Here is a 21,577-nt window from a genome sequence, read left to right as displayed (position 1 = left end):
CATTTTTGTATTTTTAAAATTAGTGTTCAATCAATATGGATTTCTCAGTAGCTGATATACAACATGATTATTTAATTTAAACATACACAAATGCTGAATTAAAATAATACTTATTTTACACAGTATTAACTATGGTGAACTCACTTGAACTCCTCCAGGAAGGTGCCTTGGTGGTTAATGTTTTGCCATAGGCTTTTGAATATGGTGCTGATGTGGTAACGGATTGTGAACTTGTCATAGAACTCGCTTGTGGCTCCAGTGTGCTCCACATCTAAGAAAACACATCCATTTAGCATAAATCAAAATGCATAGAACAGACTTAAAAAATATATTTTAGACCCCTTTTTACCCGTGTAAAACTTCATGAGGGCTGGCACAAGCTGATTGACAGACAGTGGGTGGTTCTCCATCATCTCAAAGAAACGCTGAGTGCGCGGCTGCACCGCAGGGTTGGTGACGAACAGCACCTCCACCAGCTTGGCAATCAAGTATGGGTTCTTTATGTAATTCTGACTGCAAATGAAGACCACCAGGAAGGTCACAATGTCTTCAGTGCACGGCTCATAGAGAACCTGTGGAAAGTACCTAAAAAAAAAATTTTTTTTAAAAAGTCACATTTCACTAAAACTAAATTTGGATTCTAACACTATAATGTGCCTATTTCAGCACTGTCATAAACTTACTGCACAATAAAAAGCAAAAACTCAGCCACATCTTCAATGTAAAACTCCGGCAGTGCTGCAAAGCTTTTGGGGATTTCTGGGTTCAGAGGCAGGGTTACGCTGAAAGGTGATAAAAGACAGGAAATCAGAACAGAACAGAACCATCTTGACTACTAACTTGACTAAAAGAATGTAAGGTAAGGTGTATCTGAAGAGGAGATGTTAAGTGAACTGACTGTGGGTAGGCAGGATCCATCATACGCAAGATGAGCTGGATGACCATACTGAAGAACCGCAGACATCTGCGCAGCAGGTTCTCGTCCAGCAGCCCTGCGTCTGCGCAGGCTTTAGAGCGCACCAGTTTCTGTCAACACAGACATTTACTTAATACATATGTTCTATACATACACAAAGTATTAATTTAGGGTCTGTGCATGTTCTATTTAAATATTCACAGTTTAGCAATGACAAAGGCTGAATTAATTTGATAAATATAGTAAAAAAAAAAAGAAATATTATAACAATTAAAAAAAAAATTTGATTTCTAATTCAATATATTTTAAAATGTAATTTATTCTTGTGATGGCAAATTTGACGTTTTTGAGTGTGACATGAGAAGAGAAATCAAAATAAATCATGAGAAGAGATTTCTAAGAGAAATCATTGTAATATGCTGATTGTGTGCTCAAGAAACATTTATTATTACTATGTTGAAAACAGCTGTGCTGCTTAATATTTTTGTAGAAACCATGATACATTTTCTCAGGGTTTTTTGCTGAATAGAAAGTTCAAAGGTAAAGCATTTATTTGAAAAAGAGATATTCTTAACTTTTTATTTTTTATAACATCAGAAATGTCTTTACCATCACTTCAGATCAATTAAAAATATTGATTTCTTTCAAAATACAAATCTTACTGAGCCCAAGCTTTTGATAGTGTGAAATAGTGCTTACAATAGTGTAAGTAAATGCACTGTTCAATACTTTAAAGCTAATACTTTAAGGCAAATAGAGCACTTTGAGGCTAATAGAGCCTCAGGGCAAAGATCTGATAAATCAATTAGCTGTTGCTGCTCTAATCTCAACAATAGAAAGTGCTTTCTCAAGCATAGTAATAGATAGTTGCTATTTTATAAAATCAGAGCTGGCACACTTTCCATGTTTTTTTTTTCCATAAGCATGTAAAAACTTTTATAAACAAGTATTTTTTTATTAATAAAGGATAACAGCATTCACCTTCAGCTGTGTTTTACATCTCTTCAGCATCTCCCGATGACGACTTGCCAACGGGGAATCCTTCCACTGGTTCTCACTGTTCTTCAGCTCTTCCACAGTTCTGTAACACACACACACATATTCAGCCTTGTGCAAATTACCTCTTCTGACAGCTTAAATAAAAAAATAAAAAACATCCACAGAGAGTATAATTGGCCCATCTAAGTGTTATACATGCTGCCGACAGCAGGGGTCACTGTGGTTCTGATCTGCCAGGCATCATGAGGCCAATAAACAATGTGAGCTGCCTTCTATCTGAATGTGAAGGACTTGAATCACTGCCACTGATGCAGCACTAACACATGAGCTGATAATTCTGGCATTATGGACTAAGATGACTTTAGAGCTGCTCTACAATGGGACTGCAAGAAAATACCTTCTACAAGAGGCACTGGGACAGGACAGGATTAGCCTGTCTCATCAGAAAGAGATTAAGGGCTTTTTCACAAAGCATGACAAAGAACATCATATCTATGATGGGCTATCTGACATAAGCGATGAGTAATGCAAGATGTTCCACTTCGAGACTCACCTTAACTAGCTAATCTTCATTACCCTTTTGTACTAGTGCAGACTTCACAGTGGACCGTTACTCAACATGGTTTTGGTAACAAATTGTTTGTTTTTACGGCTGAATCTGTGCAAAGCACCTGTTCAGATCCCTGATGGCCCTCAGCCTCCGTATGTAGCGCCGACAGCACGGGAGGATGGACAGATGATGTGCGTGTAGCGTTAAGAAGAAGCACTCTGTAGGGAACTTGGGCTCTGAGAACTTGGACGGGTCTTCATCTGTGGAGGAATGGAAGGAAGAGTAAATGGCTTGTCTGAAGTCAAACTGAGCGTCTAAGGTGATTTGTCTGTCCCAGAAGAGAGCCCACACTCACGCAGCTCAGCGAGCCAGCTCTTCAGTTCCTCCATCGTGGCATTGAGCCGGGTCTCTTCCGGGCTGACATTCAGCCGACACTTGGGGTGGAAGATGTAGAGAGGATCCACTGTTTCCAGCTTGATCTTCATACTGAGTTGCTGCAGCACCCACAGGAAGTTCATCATGAAGCCGTCTGTGGACACCAGCTTATCATCGGTCTAAAGAAAGAAAGGAGGAGAAAATAATCAAATTGCAGTTATACTGCAAGGTATTTTTGCAGTAAGGTTTTTTTAATAATTTGACCTTTTTGTCCCACTTGTTTACATTCACAAAGAAACTGTCAACATTAATACCTCGATAAGATAATAAAAAAGAAGCACATACTTGAGCAAACATACCTGCATTTGAGCCTTCTTCACATTACAATTCACCAGAGCTGCCATGTAGCTCAGAGCTGCTTCCCTTGTCTCTCCGTTCAACAAGATGTTGTGCAGGATTTTAAACAGATCTCCCTGGAAATCAGCACACACTCAGAATTACAAAATATTTCACTAAATCTCATTTCAGCATTCTGTCTATTTATTTTGGATGTTCATTTATGCTGAATGTTTTCATGTCCATTTATTATTATTTGGAGTAATTGGAATAATAACTGGAATAATTTAATGTATCACATTTTTTAGGACTGTGATGGTTTAATGGTTTATCATGTTTTTTTTCCCCTGAATGTGCCTTTATATGAATCAGAATGCATGAAACGGTTGCAGAACCACTGTATTTTAATCATGATCCTAACAAACATGCTATATGTAGCATGAGCAGTTTTTGATGTAAATTGTTAATTGTGATTGTATAATTTCAAAGTCTGAAGCCAAAACAGAATGGTCTGGCGTTAGTTTTGTGAAATTTGCTACATAAAACATCTGCACACAGGCTGAATGAGAACACAAATTCACTCTCTGACAGCAGGTGACGCTTATGAAACAGCAGCCATACAGCATTTCCTTCGCTGCGCTTTTAAATACTACATTAATATGCATTATATGGAGGTAAGATGAAAAGAAAATACCATCTAAATGTTCCTTAAGACAGTCAGTTCCCCTCAGAGATACAATCATATAATAGATTGTATCATAGAACATATCATAGAATTTTCATGCAATATTTTGCGCATGGTGCTAAAATGGCTTTTGTAGCCATATCTTGCTCTGCCTGCTACTGCATTTTCTCCTCTTTGTGTTCATCTTCAGCATCTCTGGCCTCTGTTAACGGCCCTTTACAGATGGTTTATTTGCCAAGTTAGAGGAATTAGTTGCGTGTTATTAATAGTTCTAAAAATTCTCCACCCATTAGTCAGAAGTGTTTGCAGCTAATAGGGATCCCCTCTCAATTCACGACGGGTGTCTATGTTGCTTAGCCACATGTGTGTATGCAGTTTATTAAAAATTCATACAGCGTAATTAAAACTGGTTTACCGTTTGAACCGGTATATCGCCCAGCATTTTAATATTATATTTATATATGTATTATATTTATAATGCAATTATCAAGCATAAAGAATATCCACAAATCTCACACATTTGGATTTTAGCTGAATGAGAGAGATATGTGAGGTGATTGTTGTGATGTTGCTACATAAAATAACATTGCTGATGTTATTTTGGACAATTACGCTCTAAAATAAATCTGTGTATAGGCATTTACCACAACACAGTGCAATTCTGAACTTTTTTCCCACAAAATATGGTATTTAATATATATTGATTCAAATATTCAAACTTAATTCCAATTATTTTATTATAAATTCTGTGAAAATCTTATGACAACTGGAAAAAGGGAGTTTTTTTGCTTCATTAGAGAGGACATGTAACCCCATGATAAATTCTTATCTAAAGTTGCAACTTAACAATAAATGCACATTCTTAATCTTTCCCCAATCACATGAAATTATACTTTTATAATCATTTAAGAAAGGCCAAAAACTGAAGCCTTCACTTGCACCCCTGCTCTATAAAAAGAATATTCCCTCAATATTGAAGCAGCTCATTAAAAATCTACGAGTATGTGATATGATGGCCGCTCACCCTCGCACACTCCAGATAATGCTGCAGTGACTGGCTGACCACACGGGTGTTCTCCATTGTGATGGCAGGGCCTGAGAAGTACTTGTCTCCCACTTTAGTCTACAGAACAGCAAAACGGACATAAAAATAAACCACTTTCCCATCATCATTCATCAATGCATCAATTTTTGTATTAGTCTTATTTGTTTAAGGAGTAAAATGACTTACATCATCCTCAGCAAACACAGAAAGACTAAAGAACGCTCCAAGGAAGGAGAGTCTTTGAATTTCTCTTCCTGTCCCAGGACTGAGAGGGTCAGGACACCACAATGGCAGAGAGGTGATCTGCTCTATAAAAAGAATATTCCCTCAATATTGAAGCAGCTCATTAAAAATCTACGAGTATGTGATATGATGGCCGCTCACCCTCGCACACTCCAGATAATGCTGCAGTGACTGGCTGACCACACGGGTGTTCTCCATTGTGATGGCAGGGCCTGAGAAGTACTTGTCTCCCACTTTAGTCTACAGAACAGCAAAACGGACATAAAAATAAACCACTTTCCCATCATCATTCATCAATGCATCAATTTTTGTATTAGTCTTATTTGTTTAAGGAGTAAAATGACTTACATCATCCTCAGCAAACACAGAAAGACTAAAGAACGCTCCAAGGAAGGAGAGTCTTTGAATTTCTCTTCCTGTCCCGGGACTGAGAGGGTCAGGACACCACAATGGCAGAGAGGTGATCTAAAAATACACGCAGACAGACAATATTAACAGTGAACTGCATAACCTGGCTGACTTGAATTCGTAAGCACCTACAAAACTTACCAAATTGCATACAGGGTGAGTCTTCCCAAACTTGATTTCACAGAGCTCAGCCAAAGCCTGTAAAACAATAAAATCAGTCATAGACACAAAACAAAAGCCTACAAAGTCTTTCACAGATTCAGAGGAGCAATCTGTGTGAAACATGTCTGGAAGATCAGAGATACCTAACAGTGTTCATATATAAATTAATTGAGTTTGTTTGGTCCTAACATGCCTTATAATACAGTCTTATTATGCTTTTAAAAGAAGAATAAACAGTCTCTTACCATCAGAGGGAACTTGAAGTTGTCACTGTCAAAAGAACATTCTTTTACAGCTAAAGCGAGCCCTTGAAGAATGGGAACGAAGATCTGAAAGAAAAACAACACTGATCAAATAAAGACAAAAGTTCCACACCTTTTCCATAAACTAGCTTGACTTTTCCATTTTGGAAAGACATTCAAACAGCTGACCCCAAGGCAATTTTTAGTTGATGCATTACAATTTAACAACTTTAAAAAAAATAGTTTGAATTTATTTTCAAAAGTATTTTATTCCTGTGATGGCAAAGCTGAATTTTCAGCAGCCATTATTCCAGTCTTCAGTGTCACATGATCCTTCAAAAATCCTTTGGTGCTCATGTAACATTTCTTTTTATTACTAATTGCAACCGTGATTTAAAAAAAAAAAACTTTTTGATGAATAGAAAATTCAAAAGAACAATTTATTTGAAATAGACATCTTATAAAATGTTTTTTGTATTATAAATGTATTCACTGTCACTTTTTATCAATTTAATGCATTATTGCTGAATAAAAGTATTAATTTCTTACTGAACCTACATTTTTGAACAGTAGCGTATCTATATTTATCATTCAAAAACTAATACTTAATATTTCTGTGCAATTTTTGCTTATAAAGTGTGCTTTTGCCATCTTTCTTTATGAAATGCTGTTATTTTTAATGTCTAAAGCAGTGGTTCCAAACCCAGGTCCTGGAGGCACCCCAACACTGCACATTTTGCAAGTCTCCTTTCTCTGACACACCAATTTCAGGTCTTGAAGTCTCTACTAATGAGCTGATCACCTGAATCAGGTGTGTTTGATTAAGGAGACATAAGACACACGTGTAGTGTTGGGGTGCCTCCAGGACCAGGGTTGGGACCTTTATCTGGTCTAAAGTGTCCAAACTGGAACCAAAAAACCTAATGTGGGATAAATAATACTGAGCCATTCTTACTAAAAACAAACAAATCAACCACTTAAGAATATGTTTAATACCACTAGGAGTTTGGCATCAATAATAAAGACCCCTTGAGCTTCAAAAGTAATATGACGCAGCATGCAGCCCGTCTCCGTAATCTGCTACAACTCCCACCTGTTTAAACACCTCCTCCTCCTGGTGAGTCATGCGCACCAACTCCTGGATGAAGCCATACGGAAGGTTCCGGCACAGCATGTAGGGAACCAGCAGGGAGGGCTGTAGAGGGGCCCTATTTAAGGGCAAAGAGAAAGAAAGGGGGCACTCTCATTCAAAATGTATTACACTTGTGTGCATTCAAACTGACAGACAACATCATGCAACAAACTCAAACTAGGTCCGTTTTCACACTATGGAGCTTGATTCTGCTCTCCTTCCTCGCAGGTCTCTCTTCACATTGTTTGTCTGCATCGCCAATGCAATACTAGCAGCAGATCATGTTTAATGTTTTGTAGCCAAGCAACGAATGTAGAGGAGAAAGCTTAACACATACAGAATGAAGCTGCTTCCTGAAACCAATTTCTGCATAAACAGGCAGCTATCAAAAATGCTTTATACTTTAAGAGACATTTTATAGCGTTTCACTTGTACAAACTGTGTGGGACTGCAAAATAAAAATAAAAAAAGAAAAGGTGAGCACTTGAGTTTGGACCGAAACAAACTAAATTCCATAGGTCAAACACTTCCACAAAGAGCTCTAATGTGAAAATTCCAACAAAAAAACCTTTAGAATGCATTGAAAAAGGCTGCTGTAACTGACCTGGGCTGTGTGAGGGCACCTTGAAGCACTAGTGCAGCATGGGAAATGCACTGGGAACGAATGTTGCTAAGCAGCTGACTGACAGCTGGCTGGCTGCACATCTGAAAAAGAAAAGCATATGAATAACACTGTGTCTGAACATAGACCAAATACCCAGAGCTTGAAGCTCAAGGTCAACAACGAAAAGCTAAATGGCTGAATAATGAGAAAAGATTTATTTTCTATGCAATTATAATTATATTATATATATTTCTATTTTCATACAAAACGGCATAGTACAACAGACCAGAAACACCACACAATCTGGCTTTGACATACAGCCTTATTTAAATTAATTGCAAAATAAAATAAAAAATAAAAAGTTAGTTTACTTAGTTTTTACTTAAAGGTGCAATATGTAAGATTATTTTATTAAAATATCCAAAAACCACTAGAACAGTGTTGTATATTTTGCTGACTTGTGTACTTGCATTATCCCAAATGTTTTGAAGAATGTTTAAATCCAGAGAAATAAGCAATTTTAACTAGTGACACGGACCGTGTCCATAGTGTCATTGTGTCGCCTGCCAATGACGTCATAACCCCTCGATTTTTTTTTTTGTTTGTTTTTGTAGAAAACATGGAAATACCAAAGACGCTTTAATATGTTGTGCATTTTATTAGACAGGTGACGACTGCACAGAGTAGCATTATAACTTTCAAATGTATCTAGTATGATAAAACAGCGCTGCTTTACCCCACATACGCACGACCGGAAGGAGTGGAAGCGCTAAAGTGTGGCATAATAAAAGCTCCGCTGCTTTCGAGCCATGTGTCACTCTCGTCTCTCATTAGCAATTGCTTCAGCGGCCTCGTTTCACTTCGACGGCTTTCTGCCTCATTCTGCTTCATACTACGATGTTAATAAATCTTTAATACATTAGCTCATCCACGAACATGATTTCTGCCTGAGTCCCATCGGATTGCGTCGGCTGTGGGGATGAAGATGACAACTCCCTTGATTCCACACTCAGTCACGGCGTCATCAAACTATGCCTTTGTTTCTTTGTTTGTTTTGAATACGCGCCCTCTAGTGGTGAAAACTTACATATTGTACCTTTAAGTAACTTATTTATTTTAGAAAGACATAATAATAGTGTTGAAACAGTGCTAGAAACTGAAACAGGCATTTCATGAAGCAATATGCTGCAACAAACTCTTCTGGTAGCTTAATTGATTATAATAAGAGCATCATGTCTACTTGTAGACAGGGTGATAAATGAAAACAACATGAAAGACTCATGCCAAAGAGGGAATTACCCTAGGCTTGACAAGACATGTCTTTCACTTTCATCTGCTCAACACCTCCACCTCTGTTCTGACCTACTGACAAATGTCTTCTCATGAATGGCTGAAGTAATGAGTTACTTTCTTGTAATGCTTGTTACCGGAATATAATTATATTGCCTGAGTACAGAATTAATATTGTAGAAATGCATCTATAGTGTTTATCAGCAGCTACCTTTGGGGCCTTCCTCTCTTCCATTCCCACACTGTCAAAACGCTCGATGAGGTAGTTGAGCATCTCTGTCTCTTTACAGGACTCTATGGTAAAGCGGTCGCTACCCGAGTCACCAGTCATCCCCCCTCTGGATGCGCCCAGGCTAGAGAGAGATAGAGAGAGTTAGGAGAGATAAATACTGCCTTCAATACAAGGGTTGCAGAGTGTAGATAAACCTTCTGGGGAAAAACCCAAACTGAGTAAATCACTAAAACCACATAGCTGTAGCCACCAAGGAGATGTCTTTCATAATTAAATGTTTCCCTTTTTCCTCTAGCCACCAAGCTTTCAAAATAATTATCTTTAGAACAGCTATGACATTAGATATAAATGAAGGTTTATCTCCATTTCAAGCAATGGTTAGAACAAACCTGCCCCACAACGCAAGCTGTGTTTGGTGATCAGACGCCTTGATAAATCATATCCCACCCATTTTACATTACTGTTCAAAAGTTTGAGGTCAGTAAGAGTTTTAAAATATATATTTTATTCAACAAAGACACATTAAATTGATCAAAAGTCATTGTATCATGGTTTCCACAAAAAAATATTAAGCAGCATAACTGTTTTCAACATTGATAACAATTAGTTATGTTTCTTGAGCACCAAATCATCATATTAGAATGATTTCTGAAGGATCATGTGACACTGAAGACTGGAGTAATAGCTGCTGAAAATTCAGCTTTGCATCACAGGAATAAATGACATTTTACAATATATCAAAACAGAAAGCATTTATTTTAACTTTAAATAATATCTCACAATATTACAGTTTACTATGGAAGCCCATTTCCGCCACGGAATTCAAATTTTTAAAAAAGGTAATTGCAACTTTATATCTCACAATTTTTTTAAATTTTTTTTTAACAATTGTGAGTTTACATCTCACAATTCTGACTTTCTCAGAATTGAGAGATATAAACTCGCAATTTGTGAGCTATAAAGTCCAATTTTGAAGGAAAAAAGACTGGCTATTTTCTTACAACTGCAAGTTCATATCTAATAACTCACTATTCTGTGTTATGCAGTCAGAACTGCTGGATATTAACTACCAATTCAGAAGAAAAAGTTACAATAGTGAAATATAAACTCAATTCTGAGAAAAAATTAGAATTGCGAGTTTATATCTCACAATTCTGACTTCATAACATGCAACTACATCTTTATATCTCACAATTGTGACTTTATACCTCACAATTGCAAGTTTATATCTATGAATTTTGAGATATAAACTCACAATTGTGCGAAAAAAGTCAGAATTGTGAGATAAAAAGTACTGTCGCAATTACCTTTTTTATTTTTATTCAGTGGCGGAAACGGGCTTCCATAGTTTACTATATTTCGATTAAATAAATGCAGTCTGGGTGAGCATTAAAGACTTCATTAAAAAACATCTTATCGACCACAAAACTTTTCAATGGTAGTTTACATGTACAAAAGTCTCCAACAGGACAAATTTTGCATTTTACATTTACTATACAAATTTTTATATTGTATTATATTCTCATGATTTATTTTCATGACTTGAGAAAAGAAAAAAAAAAGATATTTCCAGGTTTTCACATGAATGCATAAATATATAAAATATGATAGGATGACATGCAACTTCCTACAATTCCTGTGATTCGAGTGACTGGAACACAAAACGTTTTGGAATCAGTTTACACCTGTATTAAGCGCCGACCATTTGTCACTAGATCCCTTGAGACAGATGTTAATACCATGAGTAAATGATGGCAAAACGTATGACAAGAGGACAACAAAAGAAGGCCTCTAATACTTGCGTCCCCCTGCAGGTCTTTGGTCATGAGACAGCATGCATTAGTGAACTCTAGGGTGAGACAACACTCCACAGCAGGCTTCTGGCTCTCATTAGTTCTGTTACACAGTCAGCTAGTATTATCCGATCGCCCAACAATCAGTCCTCCACCAACACTGTTATCCAGCACACACGTCCTGTGTGGGAGTTTAAAGGTCTGCTGGCTCACATTTCTGCCGTGAGCTGAATGGGTCTAAAAAAAATCCTTGTGCAATGAACACAATTTGAGCTGACAGCAAAGCTCCGTCCACAGAAAAGCTGAATTTGTCAATCTGATGAGATCACATGATAAAACTCCACTATTTGCTGTCATTCTTTTTGCCCGTTGCAGTGCCAACATTGGGCACAGCGGGCTGTTGTTAGTGGCCAGGCAGCACGCTGAAGCATGCAACACACGTTGGCACTGATACCTGGACCCAAACTGAACCCTTGAAAAATCCTCCTCTTCCTCTTCCTCCAGCTCTTCATCACTGCTGTCCTGAGGCAAGTCGGACAGGGCGAAGAAGAGGAGGGAGAAAGGGCTGGTGTGGCTGCGATGTGTGAATGGAAGCAGACAGATAGACTGAATAAAAACACAAAGACTACAAAGATACAACTTCACATCTAACAGGGTGTAAAAGGTACCTAGAGGGCATCCGGGCGGCTAGCGCAGTCCTTCTGGCCATAGTGCTGGGAGAGCTGGGGAGGATGGGGAAAGGCATGGAGGTGTGGGTGCTATGGTGTCTGGGGGAAGGGCTGGAGGGTATACATGAAGTTGTAGGGGGCGTAAGCATACCAGATGGAGTAGATCTGGGGCTTGGGCTTATGGGGATGGACGAGCTAAGGGAGTAGGGCCTGTATCTCTGGGAGATGGGCAGAGGGGTGGATGGAGAGGGAGGTGGAAGGCTGGTGGGAGGGCGAGAGACAGGAGGACTTGGGGGAACCGGGAGGGCGGCTGAAGAAGCCAGTGGGACAGATGGAGCACTCATTCTGGCAGAGCTCAGAGCGAGTGGGTTTGGGCTACAACTGTAAAGACTGAAAACAACAAAGACATTGATGAAAATGAAGGCGGAAACACAGAAGGAGGAGGAAATTTAAAGAAAAATCAAGAATGTGAGACAAAGGGGTGTAGGTGGATGTGTGCACTGGCGGCCAAAAGTTTGGAATTATGTTTTTTTTTTTTTTCGAAAGAAGTCTCTTCTGCTCGCCAAGGCTGCATTTTTTTGTTAAAAATACAGCAAAAATGGTAATATTACTACAATTTAAAATAACCGTTTTGAATATATTTTTAAACGCAATGAATTTTTGTGATGGCAAATCTACATTTTTAGCAGTCATTACTCCTGAATTCAGTGTCATATGCTCCTTCAAGAATCATTCTAATATGCAGAATATGGTGCTCAAGAAACATTTCTTATTTTTATCAATGTTGAAAGGGCACCTATTATACAAAATCCACTTTTACATGGTGTTTGGACATAAATGTGTGTTGGCAGTGTGTGAACACAACCACCCTACAATGATAAAAATCCACCCACTTCTCATTTTTGAATCCCCTTTAAACCATATGTACGGCTGAACACCGGTTCTCTCGCTCCCAGTTGTTTCTACCGGCTGTTTATTGCTGTAGATATGCAATGCAGAGAGACGTATACGCAACGCCCTCTTCTGCATTTAAATGTTACACTCCAAAACAGCTCTTTTTTAGACACAACCCAAAAACAACATTTTCCAGCTGTTATAATAAATGATCTGTTGGGTATTTTGGGCTGAAACTTCACAGACACATTTTGGGGACACCCAAGACTAATATTACATCTTGTAAAAAGGGGCATAATAGGTGCCCTTTGAAAACAGTTTTTGCTGAACAATAATAACTGAGAACCAAATCAGCATATTAGAATGATTTCTGAAGGATCATGTGACACTGAAGAGTGGAGTAATGGCCTCTGAATTCAGCTTTGCCATCACTGGAATAAATTACATTTTAGAATATATTAAAATAGAAAAGATTTACAATATTTCAGTTTTTACTGTATATTTTAAAATGCATTCTAATAAATGCAGTCTTGGTGAGCATAAGAGACTTCTTTCAAAAACATTTAAAAAGACTTAATTAGTCCAAACTTTTGGCCACCAGTGCAGGTGGATACATAATTCCTTTTAAAGGGGTCATATGATGCAATTTCAAGTTTTCCTTTCTCTTTGGAGTGTTACAAGCTGATTGTGCATAAATAAGATCCCTGAAGTTGCAAAGACTAAAGTCTCAAAACCAAAGAGATATTCTTTATCAAAGTTAAGACTCTGCCACGCCCCCCTAAAACGGCTCGTTCTAACACGCCCCCACATATCTACCTCACTATGTGGAAATATTTGCGTAATGCCGCCCAAATATTTCCACATAGTGAGGTAGATATGTGGGGGCGTGTTAGAACGAGCCGTTTTAGGGGGGCGTGGCAGAGTCTTAACTTTGATAAAGAATATCTCTTTGGTTTTGAGACTTTAGTCTTTGCAACTTCAGGGATCTTATTTATGCACAATCAGCTTGTAACACTCCAAAGAGAAAGGAAAACTTGAAATTGCATCATATGACCCCTTTAAAAGGAGAGTTTGTCAGCTATCACACTTGCCTGGAAAGAGAGCTGGCACCAAATGAACCAGCACAGGGAATCATGGGACTGCCGCTCTGGCTGGAGGGTGGGACAAGAGTCAGGTGACGGTCCGGGGATCTGGCAGCGGTAATTGGCTGAGATGTGGCGGTCAAGCTGGCGAATGGGTTACAGTCACGTGATCGGGTGGACATCATTAGAGCCTCCATTAAAATCTGTCCGATCAGGTCTTTGAAGTCAGAGTAAACTAGATGAAAGCACAATGCAATTCAATTCCAGAGAAATCAGAATTCTATGTCTTACACCCTCTATTGCTTTCTGCCCATACCATCCCTAGGGTTCTTCTGGAATTCAGCAGCAAGTGAGGGGAGGAAGATGACATCACGATCCTGCTCCTTCCAAGAGACACGCAAGATCTTACAGATGAGGTGCAAAGCCTGCTCTTCAGAGACGTCAGAACTGGATGAGGAATCCTGCAAATATTAATTCAGCATGTCACTTACAAACACTTTAGATAACTTTGTGACTCGACCCCATTGTCCAACACATTGTTTATTGGTATCAGCCGATATTGGATATTGCAAAAATAGAGAAAATGATCATGCACTTTTAGATTACCTTTGCTATCATCTAAGACTCAAAGTGCATTATTAAAAACACCAATACCCTGTTAAACGTGATTTTTTTATTTTTTATTTAGACAAATAGTATAACAATTTAATATGCCACTTATCCGTTATCGGCCATTGAATAAAAATAATTATCTTTTTATTAGTGCATCTGGTTACCTTTTCAGCCAGGTTCCTTTTCTCTCTGCGATCACTGTCTTCCACCTCCATATTCTCAATTCCTGAGTCCACATCTACTTGAGACATGCTGAAGACCACAAAGATGAGATCTAGCTCAAGTAGCAGTTCAACTCTTTAATTGTAAATCTATATAACTTTAGCACTGCATGTTATAAAGGTACAATAGAAGATACAAAGACTATGTAGCTTATGATAAAGAAGGTTTACTTAATATATAAAGTTCCAGCTGTATGTATTTATCTTTATTTATCTTTAGAAATGATGTGGCTGGAGTCCAAAAGCATTTGCAATCCAACAGAAGAGAGATTCTGCAGATTAAAGAGACTACTTGAAGTGAGATACAATACTTCATCTCCAGCACAATCTCAGTTTGAGCTCTTACGTCATGCTCCATCTTTGATTAGGAGCACAGAGAGGACAAAGGTCCACGGCTGTCTCTCACCTCTTCTCGCAGGAGGCTGTGTCAATGTCCATGCTCTGGGAGCGGGACAGGGATTGGGACTGCGTCTCCAGACTGTTAGATGGAGAGCTGGAGAGAGAGCTGACCCCTTCGCTGCTCTGGCTGCGGTAAGCAACCCCTACGGTAATGGAAAGCACAAAAGGAAGCACTGTGTTTGAGTACGAATCTGCTGATTGTGTCATGGAAAAAATTGGCTAAGCTGTAATCAAGCTTTCAAGAAAAACTTTTCAAGAAAAACTTTCTAAAACTTTCATGGCTGGAATGCAAACCACATAGTTCAAGTTTAACTAAAGGACATTTGAACAATTTTTTGAACAATCGAAACATGCAATAAAAATGGCTCTCTAAATCTCACTAAATCTTCCAAGATTTGCAAACACTTGTCTCAAAACTGGAAATCTGGACCTCTTTTACCCAGAAAACAAGCACAGAGTTAGAGGGGAAAAACTAAATCTACATCAGCAATTCTTGAAGCACATATCAGTGTAGGACAGTGAATCAATGTAAATTTTAAAACAATATATCAATTAAATTAATCAGTGTCGTTGTTAGGATCATTATTGTGTTCATTAAGAATTTTAATGTTTTTTAATTATATATAAATCACAATATTTTGGCCAAATGATGCAGCCCTAAAACAAGCACAGCAAACCTGGATTTTTTCACTTCCAGTCAACTAGAATTCACACTTTAAAGGGGTGGTTGACTGGTTTTTTTCTAGGCTTGATTGTGTTTATGAGGTGCAGTCTAACGTGTTAATGCTTCGTTTTTAATAAAATGCATTATTTTTCACATAATTTACCTTTATTCTGCACAGCTCTGTTCCTTCTCCCAAAATGAGAGCGCGAGAGAGAGAGATGCAGAGCAGGGGGTGCGAGGAACAGAATTAGAATCGCTGCTTTAGAACATTGATTTTGAATCTTGTGAATCCATTAGAATCGTTAAAAAGACAGAATCACGATTCATATATGAATAGATTTTTACGTGCACCCCTAGTTTTCTCTTCCTCTTCTCTAAAGCAGCGCAGCATAGCCTCGCCCCCTTCGTTGCATGTTTATCTGGGTTTGTGATGTCACAAACCTGGGAAGTAACTCGTTGTAGTCCCTACCAGCCGTTTTTGTAGGCATTAAACTGCCAGAATTTTAAAAGAAGATATCTCCGTTTGATTGAACTTTCAGCGCCGCAACTTTGCAGATATTGTTTATGCTCAAACAGCAACATTACACACTAACGTTAAAAAAGTGAAATCGCAATCAACCACCCCTTTAAAGAATTTCATGTCAGGACAAAAGACTTCCTTAGATAGCCTTTGCATCACCTTTGGGTTGGTCAAGTGATTTTGCCATATTGACCAACAGAAAGTTGCTTGGTTTGAAAGTGACTTCGGTGTCAGCTGTGCTTCATACATTGCTACACTATTAACAATGGAGATCTTTTCTGGTCTGCAAATTTTCTCTAAAATTTTGCTAATGTGACCTCACTTTAATGCTTCAATGCAAAAACGTGGTTAAAGAAATACAGAAAGGCACGATTAATCATGATTTGATATGCAAATCTATGTTATAAAGATGACTAATTACAATTAAGAATGCAATTATTACATTAACCATTATTAACGTTGGTTACATTTATAATGCTAGAAATTCTGTCAATATAAGGCAATGGGAGATTTTCAAAATTGCATTTTAAATTTCTTTAGAAATATAATGTTTACAAAACAAATCAGCCAAGACTAAAATAATTAACAAAAAAAGCAATTTGGGATGGATTAACTGCAATCGTTTATTACTTGGGGTTAGAGGTCAACAACAATCCTAACCAGAATGTTTAAAGGATATTAATAGAGGAGTGAATGCACTGGACCTGGTTTCTGTCTTATGATTGATTACATCTCAATGCTGTACGTTCCAGAGAGAAGCTACAACAAAGAGCAGACTTGCTAGAACAGCTTTTTCATGTAACTGTGGATATTATGTGCTCAAAGACCTAGAATAATGTGTGGTAGTGGACATAGTTGTTTCCAATGACAACACACACCAGCTCAAAACACTTATTCAATCCCCTGTTTCAGTTTAGCAAGGCTTCAAGGTAATTAAGCATGCAATCATAAAGACTTTAACTGAAATGCTTTTTAAATGAACAGTAGATCAGTGCCAAACACCAAAAAGAAAAAACAAGCAAAACTTGTTTTGATCAAATGTGTGATACAAACTAAAATTAATGTATGACAGAAGAAGAAACAAATTAGCATCATCCAAAATCAACCAATACACCTTAATTTGAATGTGACGTTTTCAGTCTCAATATATAATACAGCATGAAATAACAGAATTTTACAGCTCATCTACAAGACAATAAAAGACCAAAGGTCCTTAGACTGTAAAAATGAAATTAAAGAGGAACTTTACCACATGGCACACTGATATTTTACAAAAAAAGGGGGCTATGGCACAACAAGAACAAAACAGAGTCATCGGCCTTGCCTGTCTATGTGCCCTTATTTAAACCCTGGCCAAGGCTGTGCCACCTCCATGACTGTGCAATTTCTCCACGGCAAGACGCAGTGAACCAAAAATCACTTACCTTGATATCAACACTGATCAAAAAATCTTTAAAACAAGGCCATTGATTCAATCACTATAGTGAAGTACAAACAGCTAATGCTATATAGCTTGAGTATTAAAGCTTCATCCACACAAGATTACAAAAAGGCCACTTAGACCTTCAATATTATTACATTGGTAATTTTATCCTCAACATTTTTTACTAAGACAAGATTACAGTCATAGTAAAATTGTATTACAATGAACCTACAATGGGATTTCAAATACTACTCACATCTGTCAGCTCAAATGCATCCATAAAATATCATAAAATATGTCCATAAAATACCTAATATTTACAATTAATAACACTGAATAGAATGAACTGGGACACTGCAGGAGAGCTGCCTGCAACCTAGTGGATAACTCTGTATAAAACTGCATTTATTGATCCAGTCAGGTGCAATATAAAAATCATGTTTCATGCCTTCAAAAATTCCCCTGAACACAAAGGCTGTATCTGAAAGCAAACAATCTGCTTTGCATTTGTAAAAACAAAAATAAGGGAAATTCCCATGTTCTGAAAGTAAGACTATAACATTTTATTCTCTCAAATATACATTATCATTTAAAAGTTTGGGGTCAATAATAATAATGCTTTTGTGTCCTTAATAATGCCATTTTTCATACATTTAAAACAGTAAAATTGTTCCATATTATTACATTTAAAAATTGCTTTCTATTTGAATATATTTTAAAATGTAATTTTTTCCTGCAATGGTAAAGCTGAATTTTCAGCATCCATTACTCTAGTGCTGCCAAACGATTAATCGCATCCAAAATAAAAGTTTGTGTACATAATATATGTGTGTATACTGTGTATATTTATTATGTATATATATACACAAACACATGCATGTATATATTTAAGAAAAATATGCTGTTTATATATTAAATGTATTTATATATAATATACAATATAAGAACATAAATATATAAATGTACATACATGTAAATATTTTCAAAATATATACTGTATGTGTGTGTATTTATATATAAATAATAAATATACACAGTACACGTATTATGTAAACAAAAACTTTTATTTTGGATGCGCTTAATCGCGATTAATTGTTTGACAGCACTACATTACTCCAGTCATCAGATTCACATGATCCTTCAGAAATCATTCTAATATGCTGATTTGCTGCTCTGGAAACATTTCTTATCATCAATGTTGAAAAAGTGTTGTGCTGCTTAATATTTTTGTGGAAACTGATACATTTATTCCCGAATCCTTTGATGCATATAAAGTTCAAAAGAACAGCATTTATTTTAAATCAAAATATTCTGCAACATTCTAAATGTCTTTGCCGTCACTTTTAATCAATTCAATGCATCCTCACTGAATGTTTTTGAATGATAAAGTCAGCACAGCACTTACCCGAGGCCCCCATAGGAGAGGTGGCAGGGGTGACATTTTGGGCATTTAGGCCCAGAGTGTGAGATGGAGCTAGTGGGACAGGCTGTGATGAGGCCCCGGAGGGCCCTGGCAAGGGCCCTGGAGGAGTCTCTCGCTGTGGGGATGTCAAAGGGGTGCTGGGCTGTGACGTCTGCCCTCCAGCTAACCGGGCCAGTCGCCTTCTACGGATCTAAAGAAGGGAGATTAATTACAATTTAATCTAATTACAAATCAATAATGAGCAATAGTTTACAGTCTGATGACATTAACTGCTCTTAGTAGGTAAACACAAGGGCAGACCTTTAAAAGCAAAGAGGGAATTTCTATATATCATTACACACGTTTTTAAGGCAAACAGTATTATGTATTTAAAGTCCTAAAGCCTTCATTATTTCAGCAGTGACGAATCAGCTCTACACAGCTGAGTGAGTCATTTGAGATGGAGAAGGCCTCAGCTTCCACAGCAAATACTGTCAGTGAAATGGCAAGAATGTAAATGCATGACTGAATGAATCAAAACAGCAAAAAAAAGGTAAAACCCAGTTTTAATTAGCAAAGGATGATGCACCTCAGTTCACAGACATAATGTTTCTGCAACTCACATTTAATTGTATATTATTTCAGATTTACATGGAACAGCTAAAATGGTATCCAACACAGAATAAATGCAATTATAAGTCAGTATTGCAGCTTATTTTGAAAATGTATATGAGCTCTAGTTGAAACTAAGATCCAAGGTAAATGGCTGACATTTACATTTATTTATTATTTAAAACTCAAAATTGTTTTACTTATCTATTTTGTATATTTATTATATATTTTAATCAACAAATTATTGACTATTAGTTTAAATTAATATAAGACAGCTGATGAAAAAACAGCTTGAACCAGCTTAAGATGGGTTGCTGGTCTTAGCTGTTCTCCAAGCCTAACCAGCTCTAAAGTGAGACCAGCAAACCTGCATAGACTGGTTTAAGCTGTTTTTCAGGTCAGAGCTGGGCAGAGTTTGGTCTTAATTTACAGTAGAACAACTAAACACAAAGCCCTGACTGTAAATACACACCAATGTCATACAGCAATATCCACCAGTGCCAAATAACAATATCCAAAACCTGAAACCAAGAGCTTTATGGGATAAATTGCACTTACAATAAATTTTACCATAAAATACTACGTTTTTTCGAGTTAAACCAAAGGTTTTAGGCTTCAACAGTTGACCCCATGATAAATATACTGACCTGACGCCTGACAAAAGCTGGTTGCGCATGATTTCAGTTTCTAAGCCAGATGTCATTTAGTCAAATGCATACCCTTGTCAAAGGTAACCTTGATAATTGCACATTTTATCACAACTGTAAGTTAAATTGACCAAACATCTGGTCCAAAATGATTTTATTTCTTCACACGACAGTCTTTCAGCCATTTTGGATTCCCAGTGAAGAAAATCTTCACAAAATAAATTTTAACTTGTCAACTGGTTACACGCTCCCCAGCGACTGAAAACGATAAGGATGTTATTTTAATTGTGGAAATAAAGAATGAGAAAAAAAGCAGATGATCGAGGCTTGTGACAGATGCAGTTTGTCAAACGTATCACTTGCTAACGAGCTGACTGGAAACAACCTCCATATTTTCATTTAATTCGCTTCTATATCGGCGCTTAAGTGGCTCAAAATGAGATTCATAACATAGCCTCATATTTCCAAGCGAAATAAATTTAATCTGGATATACTGAGCTGTCGATTAGCCGGTGTCCTGTTAGCTTATCCCATCATTACTGCGACTGAAAAAGAAGGTGACAATGACAAGCCAATAAGCCTTTAATAAAACACAACGGTCATGCCATAACAGACGCAGTTTCGACTAGAAATACATTAAACGGTGTGAAAATAGCCTTACCTCTTCAGGACTGAGCTGCTCCATTGCCTTTCTTTTAATTTTCAGCTTAATTATGTTGCTAGCCAGTCAGCTAGCTTCCTTATAAACACCAAAAGTGCATAGTCTGAACCATAAAACAAATATCAGTGAGGTGTGATTGTCTAATTTAAATCTTTATATTAAAATATCAAACGCACGTGGCTGTTTTTTTCCGATTGGGAAGGGTTATCTTCGGTTTCTGTTAAGAATGAAACAAACACAAAAGTATTATTCGTCAAAACACCGACGCGGCCATTTTGGATCTGGAATCACGTGACGCGAGATCGACACATTCCAGGCTGCGGCAGTTCAGGAAACTGATTTCACTGCTGAGGCGACCTCAAGAGACTTGTTTTCTTCACAACCAACTCTTATTAGGTTGAATAAAAGGCTACTCATATATCCTATACAGCTATTATATAGCTGACAAAGGATTAATCATGACAGCAATTCTATTCACGCTTGAATAAATAAAAAATAAATATATTGCCTCATTTGGACTTAAGTAATGTAGTAATCATTATTCGCTCCATATCTTTATCTGTTTCTTTATCGGTTAATTCGATTTTTATCAAGTTTATTATCTTTCTGCTTCACTTGTTAATTTAATCATCCTCAGGATAAAGACGCCACAAACCAGGGATTGACAATAAGAAAACAAAGGAGGCTATTTAGCCAGTTTTTGACTGACTTTTTTTTTCATACTCTTTACATACTACTCTTTTTTCAATGTATATTAATA

The 21,577-nt window shown here is 37.3% G+C and overlaps 1 protein-coding gene across 5 annotated transcripts in view; it reads right to left on the bottom strand.

Annotated features, from left to right (window-relative positions):
• ube4b (ubiquitination factor E4B, UFD2 homolog (S. cerevisiae)) overlaps positions 1–21,140 on the bottom strand; it is a 29,340-nt gene extending 8,200 nt beyond the window's left edge. Inside the window, exons 1-23 of one of the 5 annotated variants that reach the window (XM_016478360.1) lie at positions 20,818–21,140; positions 18,901–19,108; positions 14,896–15,031; positions 14,433–14,520; positions 13,973–14,117; positions 13,666–13,891; positions 11,681–12,070; positions 11,467–11,586; positions 9,199–9,340; positions 7,698–7,798; positions 7,055–7,169; positions 5,965–6,048; positions 5,699–5,755; positions 5,498–5,614; positions 5,291–5,389; positions 3,200–3,313; positions 2,821–3,019; positions 2,587–2,725; positions 1,898–1,997; positions 899–1,026; positions 684–782; positions 350–585; positions 145–271 (exon numbers count right to left, since the gene is read on the bottom strand). In XM_016478360.1, coding sequence (XP_016333846.1) covers positions 145–271; positions 350–585; positions 684–782; positions 899–1,026; positions 1,898–1,997; positions 2,587–2,725; positions 2,821–3,019; positions 3,200–3,313; positions 5,291–5,389; positions 5,498–5,614; positions 5,699–5,755; positions 5,965–6,048; positions 7,055–7,169; positions 7,698–7,798; positions 9,199–9,340; positions 11,467–11,586; positions 11,681–12,070; positions 13,666–13,891; positions 13,973–14,117; positions 14,433–14,520; positions 14,896–15,031; positions 18,901–19,108; positions 20,818–20,841 — 3,194 coding nt within the window. In that variant the 5' untranslated portion in view covers positions 20,842–21,140. Of the gene's footprint in view, positions 1–144; positions 272–349; positions 586–683; positions 783–898; positions 1,027–1,897; positions 1,998–2,586; positions 2,726–2,820; positions 3,020–3,199; positions 3,314–4,885; positions 4,985–5,092; positions 5,210–5,290; positions 5,390–5,497; positions 5,615–5,698; positions 5,756–5,964; positions 6,049–7,054; positions 7,170–7,697; positions 7,799–9,198; positions 9,341–11,466; positions 11,587–11,680; positions 12,071–13,665; positions 13,892–13,972; positions 14,118–14,432; positions 14,521–14,895; positions 15,032–18,900; positions 19,109–20,817 lie in introns of all 5 variants that reach the window. The other 4 variants (XM_016478359.1, XM_016478361.1, XM_016478362.1 and 1 more) reach the window with 4 other exon arrangements.
• Between the last annotated feature and the right edge of the window lie 437 nt (positions 21,141–21,577).

Source organism: Sinocyclocheilus anshuiensis, unplaced genomic scaffold, assembly GCF_001515605.1.
Source record: "Sinocyclocheilus anshuiensis isolate Anshui unplaced genomic scaffold, SAMN03320099.WGS_v1.1 scaffold2090, whole genome shotgun sequence".
Taxonomy (NCBI): Eukaryota; Metazoa; Chordata; class Actinopteri; order Cypriniformes; family Cyprinidae; genus Sinocyclocheilus; species Sinocyclocheilus anshuiensis.
This window is presented reverse-complemented; position numbering and strand designations above follow the sequence as displayed.